An 11,215-nucleotide genomic window follows, 5' to 3' on the forward strand; every position below is an offset into this window, starting at 1 on the left:
TCCCGGTTTTGCTAGCAGGCCACTTAGGGACTTCGCTAATGCACCATTATTTTTATTATCAATATTTTATTGTTGGAAAATAGACACCAAAGAGAAGCAGTAGACGCGCATAAGGTATGGCTATAATCACCTTTGGTAATGTGGAATCATGCTAGACAACTAAGAGATTTGGGCTTATCCGATCCCCTACCTTCTTAGTTGTTAAAATGAAACATTGGGGAACAATACCTACGAGCAACTATTGTTAAAATCGTGATAACTTTTTTTGCATTTTCAATTCACTTAATGGGTTTTAGCGATCCAACTTACCGAAATGTTTTCCATTTAAGTTTATCCTGAAAAGTCAAATTGAGTGGGTTCTACATACCCAGGCTCGATTTATTTATCACCTACTTCTTTTTTGCTCATTTCAGCAACTCTTTTTTATACCTGATGGGATTTAGTTAAGCCTTATTCTTAATGAACACAATTTTGGGGGATCAAATCACTAATCCTTGCAATTACCACATTTAAGCAGTTTATGGCTTTCGATTGGCAGTAAGTAGGCCTTGCCAATTGGCCGCCACACTTTGCCCATCTACTTGCCACGGTTTGCATTAAATTTTTTTATCAAACACATAAAAAAGCACTAATAGCCTCATGATTATTATGAAAACGGCTTGGAGTCTGGACTTTAACGCCTTTTCATGTGCTTCTGACTCCCCAAAGAAAGATTTAAAAAATACTTCAAAATCAGCAGTCCCTTAAAGAGATCATTCTGACAAGTTAACCTGCAACGCTTTAATAGCTTGTTCAACTCTCATTTTTTCTAACGGCCCTCTTAGGCCTGTTCCAGCGTATGTTCACCGAACAACTTGGCATCCGCATCATGCCAGAGACCCCAGGCCCTATTGTATACTGAATGTATATACTCTACCCTAGTATTATGCCTTCATTCGTCTTTGGGGAAGGCTCGAGACTCTACATAAACTACCTAATAAATTATTTTAACACCAGCATCAATTTACGTGCATAAAAACATGCACGTAAAAGAGACGCTGTTACCAGAATGAAAAATTGGATGAAGCTCTTCCTCTTTCACTTATTTATCCTCCCTGTTGTACAAAATGAAATGAAGTCGCTCCCATTACCTATGCTAGTTAAGTGGAGATGCTCTGGATTAAAGTAGAGGTGTAAGCGGATGGTATATTTTAATTACGTCATCCGCTGAGGTGTTCTGTGCACATACAACCTTCACTATCTACTCCTGTAAACCTCAATTCGGTGCAAGGTTAAATAAAATTGTAAATTTAAGTATGCAATATTTAGATATGTATGTACCTGTCCCATAAATTGACTAAGCCGTTTAGACATAATTAATGGGATTTTTGGATTCCTTTCACCAGAGCAAGTATTGCAATAGATTGTGTGGGCTTATGAAGTCATAAGCAGAAATATGCTTCGAGATGTCTTTCATTCTCCCAGTATATTCACATATTTGTGTGAAAACTCCGGATAAGTAATCTAATTTCTGTAACACGGATTGTTTACTTCCGTTGCAAGGAAAGAGGGAAAAAGTTTTAACACCCGTCCTTTACTGGCCTATGGTGTTCTCCTGCAGCAATTCTCCAACCAGCGTCCTCATTGTGTTTCTTCACGGTCCAGCTTCCACTTATTCATGCGTTTCAAAATTCACTCAAGATGCAATTAGTGGGACAAACTTTTTCCTGCCTAAAATAGCAATCCAAGGGTGCTTTTAGTCACGTTAAGGAAGCAAATCTACGCAGCAATTTTGCCACTTTTGACACAAGCGTGTTGGGATGGATATTACTTTGCCTTCATCATAGCAGCATCTCAATGGGTCTCTTATTTCCACCATTAAGATTTCAGTTTGACAATTCTTTTGGTACATATACTTCATTGGTATTAATAGTAAGGCCTCGTCTGTTTCTGCTTTTTTAATTAGAGCTAAATTCCACCTTAATCTATTTTCAGTGTTTGGAATGAAATTCTGATTTTGCATACGTCCTTCCTTCCCTACGTAAGCTTGTCCAGATTAACTCAATCTCCCTATGTGAGCATATAGAGGTCAAAATGTACCCTAACCTTTTTATTGCATCCATTTTTTTGTTCAACTCTCGATTTCGGTAACGGGCTGCTGAATGGTCTACTATTGTGACTTCGTCGGGTGGCCTAACCCCCTAGGCCACTTTGGTAGCCCCAAGCCCCATTGTAAGTCGACAGTACGTATTCTGCCATAGCATTATGTCTTCTTTCATCTTCAGAAAAGTTTCAAGGCACTGCATTTATGGCATCAGGAAGTAATTATGTTCTTAAAAGACATTTATACTGATTTTTCACTGCTGAATGATAGGCCTCATCTTGAAGGAAGAAGGGCATATGCTGCGGATGGGCGAATCTGTGACGATTTCCAATAGAAGAGCTGCAAATGTCATTTACCTTAGGTAACTGCCCCAGTTCAGAGGTCCGCAAGAAAGTTATTAACAAAGGAAGTGACATCAGCCTTATATATGTAAAAAATTTTATCACAGAGCTGTCTGCGGCACGTGTGTATGAAGATGTCGATGTAGTGGACACGCGACACCACCACCTCTCTACTAGCTGGATTGAACCCAGATAGATATGGCTAAGCAGCACTGGAGTGAAAACGAAGTGACTAGTAGAAATAGACGGTCTGGCCCTCAGGCTCTAAGTTCTACTGTATGCCGACAATAAATATTCTACTTCTTCTTCTTCCGTCTTCAGGAAAGTCTTAAAACGCTACACATTCTTCTTAACACACTGAATTATACAAATAAAAACAAATTTCTTCATTCATCTGTAATCATACCCAAAATCTAGGGGGGAAGTTAAACCCAATCAAAGACTACTTTTTCCTTTTTTTATTAAGTAGACAGAAGCTTTCACATCTGTGCGACCAATAACCCTTAAGTAGCACATTCGCACTTTGTAATCAAAGTTACTTGAGTTTCACAACACCAACAACTGTCAATCCCTTAACAATAAATGAGTGTTTAAAGTTAGTTTTGTGGTAAATATTGAATATTTGGCTTAACTTGAGTGAAAATAGTTCAGTAAAGTTCCACTTCTTAGTGGGGGCAGTTCTGAAGACTCGCCAGACGGAAGGGCGCTCTGCAATCGATTCGAGGCGTTTGAATCATGACGCTTGTCCTCCACTTTTCCCACTCATCCGACACTATCCCCTAACCCCATGTAACATCATATGAAGGAAGAGATTACTAATGAATCCAAACATTAATCTCATTGAGCAATTCAAAACTCACCATTCTCGTTCACGTTCCGCTTTCCCTATTCCACAGAAGCCGTCAATGATGAAGAGGGAAATCTGTGAACGCGGCCATTCTATTGATGGTATAGGGAAAAAGATGGGTTTTATCGAACCAGAAGGTGTTATCGTCAGTGGTAAGGAGTCCGGGCAGGAAGATACGGAGTTTAAAGGTAATCAGAAGATGTCGTTAACTGACATGTTGAACTCCGATATCAGTGTGACTGAGATGAAAAAATTTCAGCGAAACGTTATCTATGCTCTTAATCGACTCATGAAAGAAGCAGAAATGGAAAATGACAAGAATTTCCACCGACAAAATAGCCTTCCTGTGTAATAGAGAGGCTAACATAACTGTTCTAGTGGAATTCACCTGTAATATATGTATTTAAATGATCACATAGGAAATAAATTTGATGATGCTTAAACGCTAGTTGCTTCCCTTTATTGCATTTACCAGCCCCCTGTCTGGAAACTCATTTGTATGTATTTTTATATACTTCCTACTTATAAATGCTAATGGAATTTTCGTGCAGAATTACATCAATCGAATCTTTTCATGGTTTTGCTTCTCAGTCGTATCTGCACCAATCGTGCGTTTACCGTTCCCGTGAAGCAATGGGAAAATATGCTAATGTAGTATTGTCTTGTTTCATACATTGTGGCAGTTTCTCTAGTACCTTGATACTTGCCTGAAGATGAAAGAAGACATAGTACTCGGGCGGAATACGTATTATCGAACAACAGCAGGGAATGGGGCTACCGGAATGGCCCAGATGCCAGGTCCCCAGGCGGAGATAAAACGGCGATGGTCTCAGTGGACCGTTGCCAAACTCGAGAATTATACAATAAATTGAAGTACTTTATAGCCTTTCTCTCTCTTTGAGTGTCATCTCTGGTGCTCTTTTGAGTTAACCTCTAGCGTCGACCCTCACAACGTAAGAACAACAACCATAAGCCAAAGCCGGTGTCCATAAGATCGTTGTATAACGGAGGAGGTGCACTACTGAAACGTCACTGGTCCCTCTTGGCAACTCTACTGGATCTAGGGAGTCACTTTATATGGAAACTGTATTGGTGGATGAGGAAATATGCTGGTAATCACTCTCTTCCCTTGCTAGCTGTAGGAACACCTGGTTAAAACGAAAGTCATAAAAAGGAACCGGGTTTGACATAATTTTACATAATTAAAGTTTTACATTTACTTCTCCTTGCTATTATTTTTCCACTTCAGAGCTGGCCAGCCATTACCTATCTGGGCTCTATCCAGCTAGTAAGGAAGTGGAGGTATCATGTGCCTACACATCGACATCCTCATACAGGTGCGATCGACAGCTCCGTAACTGGCTTTTCTATATGGTATAAGGCTATTATCGCTTCAGTTGTGAGTAGTTTTTCTGCAAGCCAAGGGGCTGGGGTGGTTGCCTAAGGTAGCTGCTATTTTTAGACCTTCTGCTTGAAGTCTTCACATATTCTCTCACCCAGAGCATGTAAACTTTTTCCGTCACGCTAGGGTTTCTCACCCAGCAGTAGAAATAAGGATATCTGGGTCGGATTCGCTTTTCGCTGTTACCATTGTATGGCTCCAAGGTTTACCTAGAGGTGGAAGAGGAAGTAATACTCAAGCTGAAAATGTACTATCGACGTACAGTAGTTATTGGGGTCCAAGGGCCACGCTGTACTAAAGCGGAGGATTAAATAAATGATTAACGCATTGCTTGATTCTTATATCAAGCTTGATGGAAAGCCGGTCGATTTGCTCAAGTGCTCTGTTAACACTAAAAGACTTGGGTATATCTGCAGCTAGGAACTGGCCAGGCCCCGCACAATGGCAGGCAGTAGACTTGTTGTACTTGTTTGAAAACTTACGTAATTTTCACCTATTGTCCAAAGAGTTGCATAAAATTTGGTCGCTTAGTTTAAGCACTAGCCTGTCAGTAATATTTAAATCTTATCTTCTAGCATTTCATACACATTATAAACCCCTCCATATCCAAAAGACTCGTCTAAACCTTTAAGTAGGAGATATGCAGCAGTTTTTCTGGAACAATTTCACTGCGCCTTCGATGAGTTAGATAATTCTGGTCCCAGATCACAGGCAGGTAGTTCTTTGGGTCATCCTAAGACATCCCTTTAAAGCAGCAAACGACTTAAAATTCGGCCTCCAATAATACATACATTCATTAGGGAATTTTGTTAATACCTCTTAATCCCTATTCGGTTGGACAATCAACAGGTGCTGCTGCCACATGGTTTATGCACAATTTATGGCATTTCTAGAGTTATTTACCTTACCTTTACATACATACGTAGTACTGTAACTATTATTTTAACTCCCAGTTGTGGTAACGGGCCAGGTCATGCTAATAAACCCCAAGACCTTTTGTGGGTCGACAATACATGTTCTGCCCAAGTGCTGTGTCTCCTTTCGACTTCAGGAAAGTCTCAAGACCATGCACATACTTAGACATTATCACCCTCTTTTGGTTATTATATTAACCCCATTCTGATCTTATAAAAGAAAACCGTTATACTTACTTCCAGCAAGAAGGCTTCATTCACTCAAAAAAACTTATTTATGGTCCAGACGATTGCGGGCATCACAAATATGCATGAGCATCACCTGCGAATACGTTTTAATCCTCGAACTCCTGATTCCAGTCATTTTCGTACATTAAACTGAGTAGGTATTTCAAGTTTTAGTGAAACCTACTTTTCTTCTTTCAGTTTTATTCCAATTTGTGTCCCCAATTCCTTGTTGAAATCTCGTTCACTGGTAACCACAGATTGTGATGTTTTTAAACCACTGGCAAGACACTTTGATAAATTATTTAAAATTTATTGCTAAACATTGCTTCTGCTGACACCGTCACAATCAGGGCTGACTCTCCCAATGTTCTATTTCAAAGGGCACTGATTTGTCCTGAAAAATTCACGTCTTCAAGTTACGCAATCCATTCTCAAATATGATCTAGCTCTAAAGGGCTAGAAAAGGCCGTATCTTGGCGACAGTCTGGACAGATTGATTTGTTCCCTATTGAAATATCTGTTTTCATTAATGCCAACAGTGGCATCACCACCACAAATTAGGGGAAATACGATACAACAAAGGCATTTTAAAGCTCTGTTTTTCGAATCTTTAGGTATAGATATCATGGTCTTTCAGTGTGTACGTAGCTTTCTTTTAATGTGGCATCTCACTTATTTGGGTGTAAAATATCGACATACATGGAATTTTCATCTAAAATGAGGAATTTGAGTTCGAGGAGTAGAATTTTTTTGCAAGCTTTGGAGATATGTTTTTAATAAGGCAAGGGGTAATTTAGTGAGACTAAACTTCGTCGTTTTAACAATGCTCGAATTCGTTTTTTATCCCAAATTGTCTTTCTAAGCACAGCTACTTTAGGTCATTGGTGCGGCATTTCTTTGATAAGTAGATAGTTTGTGACTACCTGCAATCCGGCAAATATATCTGCTACTTCGCCAATAAATTTGTATTATATATACATATTTATATTTATATATTTTTCTTGCACGCAGGCGTAGCTGGCTTTTAACTTATCATTCGATTGTTATGTTTGCAAACGTTGCTTACAAAAAATGCTGAAGTAGGGAGGACTAAATTGTATTTTGATTACATGAAATGTGATCGTTTCCGTCCTTCACCCACGTAGGTATACAGCCACACATTTTGACTAGTTCACAAGGGATCAAATGTCCTTTCAGTTTTGTCTCCATTAAGATGATTCGCACAACCAGGCAAGTGTGCAACCGCCTAAGGGTGAATCTTTGTTCCTCTTATTCTCTATGTAAATCAGCCTCCGCGTCGGTCCAGACATGTACGCACAGTCTGATGATGACATCACAACGAAAAGTGTTGTTTATTTGCTTACTCTAAATCAAGAATTGTTTTCAAAAAATATTCTTAATGACGATTATTCTCAAATATACTTTTTATTGCGTGAAAGCATTTTCCTATTTTATCATTTCTCATCATTTCAAGCATAATATTTTACGTCTTCTGGGGCGGTATTCCCTTAGGCAGACGTCATATTTCACGCTAGAATATTTTCACAGTAAACTAAATATTAAACCCTTTTTTAAACGAAATAAATTTCATATGGATAACCAAGACATTCTGCAACGGAAACTCAGTAACGACATCTAGTTTTACTACATCAAGTTGCTACTTAGGTAATATTTAGTGGATTACTGTCGCTTGACAATAAGATGTTGATGCAGAACCATTGCGTTTGACAGATCAAGAAACTTAGATAAACGCATCTGGCGCACCAGATTTGGATACATAGCTGAAGGCTGACATCCGATTATCAGATCGGGCATCTGCTAGATGTCAGCTGAAAGCTAAATTTGAGTGAAAGCGACTTCTTATTCAGTTCTGACCAAACACCAAATGTCTTATCTCCTAATTTGTGACAAGCACGACATGGCTAAAGACCACTTTAATCGAAAGGCCTTCTAGCTTCCCGTATACTGGGTTTAACCATAAGAGGGAAGATGTTCGAATAAATTTGATCAAAATACAGTGATTTTCTAGACACTTTAAAGCTAAACCGATAATTTTATCTAAACAATGTCTTATTTATAGGATAAGGTTTACTCGAGACGCTGAATGTTACAGCATTTTGCTAAATTTTTTCCCAAATCCTACACCTCGTTTTATGCGGGTTCACCTCCAAGGTTTGAATGCAACGTTTCCGAAATAACAACACATCAGCGTCAAAACCTCGCACCTACAAGGCGTGTGATTGGTACCCTGCCTTTTATTTAGTCGAAGTTTTCATCTCGAAGACCACTTGTAGAGTTAGCTAGTCTATTTTACAAGCCTTTTTTGCCATTATGGATTATGATTGATATTTTACTCAACGTATAGTACAAATAACTGCTTTTCCGGTTGATGGTGTATGATTATAGGGGAAGTGGCTGGCTATTTTAATTGGACCAAAACACTCGGGTAATTATAACCTTACCCACAACTAATAAGCAGTTCGCTTGAGCTGTCATGAAAGATGCAGTTCAGTTGTCAAAACGTGAGTAAACCAATCGTGTTTATGGGTGTGGTTCCTGTTGGTTTGAAAACCAACTCATCATTTTGCCATTTGCCTAATAAAATCCCACAGTTACGGATGCAATATATCAGAAGAAAGGTGTTTGAAAACTAAAGTAACTAAATCATACCTCGCTTGCCGAGACAACACCTTCTCAGCACTGTATCAGCAGCATTTACCTCATGTTTTGCCTGCAAGCATTCTCCGATACTGGCGACATTAAACTAAGGCGTTAAAAGTGGTATTTGAACTGGGGTTGATTTCAGCCAATGTCCGTCATTTCTTAAACGTAACAGTTTAGATTATTTCCATAGATTTCTATGGAAATTGCTTTTGGAAACTTCGGGTTTTGTGGAAATAAAGGCAAGTGTCGAGTTCTTCTTCGAGAGGATCTAGAACAATTTCAGTTACCATAAATGGTTGTATAACCTCTGGAAAATTCTTATATTTATTTTAGACTAATATAGACTTAAAATGTGCTCATAAGATATATCAGCATCAATGGGAGCAACTGATTTGTCTTACCATGTAATTTTTGTTGACGATTTAGTGACATTACTGTAAGGCATGTTTGTTTGAATGTACTTTTTAGACGAGAAGCGATTAGTAAGTATGACCCTCGTGTCGGATCGGCACCACCGGTCCCCGAGAAGGAAACGTGCCCTGAACACACCTAAATCGTGATATCTGTACCCCTTCACCTATCGCCACCCCACAAGGCACATCCTTGTCCAACTTGTCAACTCACTCCAGGGGCTTGAAGGCAGAGGTGGGGAGTGGGAGGAAGGAGGAACACCAGTCCCATTGCATTATTGCAAAAAATATCAAAATGAATAGCTGTCTCTTTTTTAGGAAGTAAAGGCATGGTAAGTGTATGAAAGAGCAGGCAATAAATGTCACCTGTGGCAGCGCTTAAACATTTGAAGATTTCTTATTAAGGACGTTATTAAGAAATAAATGAAACCCTCCAGTTGATAGTGCGATAGCCCACATCTAGTGTTCTGGAATTATAAATTAAAATTTTTAGTAATTCACTAAAACTTTTGACTCAATGCTTACTTCACCGAAAGTTGGATCGGTTATATGCAATAATCACCGCCTTCTCTTCGTCATTGCGTTAAATTCCGGAAGATTTGTTTCCTCAGTGATTTGCCGAAATATCTGACCTGCCTGTAATGCTATTTTCGATACCTTTATCTCCGCAAGTAATCAAAATGTAGGAAACAAACAATTAGGTTGATTATCTTATCAGTCCTCATCATTTAGGGGATTTTATCAGGGAAACCCTAGAGTAGGTTCACCAACTCGCCTGCCTTCAATCATGAACCTCCATGGACCAGGTTGACTCCTCGAACCGTAGATGTAGGTGTCACACACCGAAAGGCAGGGTAAAAAACCAATCCAATCGTCAGCAAGCGCATTGCTCTTAGCGAGAAAGGAGGATGCATTAACGAAACTACGTCTGTAAAGTACGCAGTCGACAATTATAGGTGCATTTTTGTTTTAAAGACCTATAAGGCCAATGGTTTTAACGCGTAAAATGCAATAATATGCATTGGAAATGTTTTAATGTGAAAGGTAAATTCACCAGAATTATGACATTTTCATGTGGCGAGACTTAAATGCTCATTAAGTAGCTCTTAGATTGGTTTAGCCTATTTTATTTGCATTTAATATCTATGCATATTCTTCGCATAAATAAACTTACTGCATTTGGAATATTCAATTTTGCCAAGAATAATGTGCCTCAGGCATATTTCGAGGTCTTTTTGTAATGGGGTTTAGTCCCCCAGGTCCTCCCTAAAGCGATAATAATAAAATATCATAAAAAGCAATATCATAATGGGGGAATAGATTGCTAATAACCTATAGAAGAAGTGAGAGGCTACAAGCGGGACTGGAGGGCGTGGCTACCAGGACGACAGAAAACACGAAAGACTGTAGTGTTCATATAGTTAGAAGTACATTAAAATAAGTATCAGTACCCCACAAAAGGTATGAAACCACATCATGCATGGTAAACCCACATTGTAGGGTTAAGTTGTTTAAGAAAAACGAGCTGATCTATGACGCATTAACTCCTATGTAATGGATACCTATAGGTCCTATTCCAACACTGTGTCTGTGTCAATTGTGGATGGGTGCAGACTCACTAATGAATACACTCTAGCTGTAGAGATAAATTTATCTTTTAGCGCTCCACACTGTAAATGTTACTACAGGTCCATAAGGTTTCTTCAGTTGTGACGCAATAATTATGGGTGTTTCTCTGAACACTACAGTGACCCGATAGCTTGTCTGACTGTGTGTTTGACTACGCCAGTAGTTCAGTTTCCGCAGTTTCTGTTTCCGTTCTGCAGCACGGCTTTTAGACCCTACCAGTAGCCATCCAACTACTCTGTACGCCAATAATATATATTCTTCCACAGTAATTTGGTTTGGTGCGACTTCAGGGAAGACTTGGGAGGCTACCAATGCAACACTTAAGAAATACGCAGCATAGGAGGTTGGCGTGGTTTGACGTAGCTGGGGAATTTATGGTTGAAATTCTAAATTATAACTACGTATAATTATTATTTTCTTTTTATCACTACGGTTAATAAATTGATGGCCGTTTAACAATGTTTCGTAACATTTGCGCAAAACCAAAAATTGAGACAAAGTGGTTATGACTACGTTTCGGCAAATCGGGACCATCAGAAATAACTCACTTCCATTTAAGCTTTTTAAAAATAAAGGTCGTGTAATTGGCGATTTAAAACCAAATTTAGTACATCTGCATTAAAGTCCATTTTAGCTGTTTACGCCATTAAATTTGGTGCTTATTATCAAACCAAAGCGATACAATTATTTTGAAGAA

General features: G+C 38.9%; 1 protein-coding gene across 1 annotated transcript; it reads left to right on the forward strand. All coding sequences in view use genetic code 11, as the record gives it.

Moving 5' to 3' along the window:
* Positions 1-3,242: 3,242 nt before the first annotated feature.
* EGR_06443 (hypothetical protein) lies at positions 3,243-3,623 on the forward strand (the record flags this gene model as incomplete). Its single annotated transcript, XM_024495692.1, has 1 exon — positions 3,243-3,623. The coding sequence occupies one exon, from the start codon at positions 3,243-3,245 to the stop codon at positions 3,621-3,623; it is 381 nt and encodes a 126-aa protein (XP_024349853.1).
* Between the last annotated feature and the right edge of the window lie 7,592 nt (positions 3,624-11,215).

Source organism: Echinococcus granulosus (genome assembly GCF_000524195.1).
Source record: "Echinococcus granulosus chromosome Unknown EG_S00057, whole genome shotgun sequence".
In the NCBI taxonomy this organism is placed as follows: Eukaryota; Metazoa; Platyhelminthes; class Cestoda; order Cyclophyllidea; family Taeniidae; genus Echinococcus; species Echinococcus granulosus.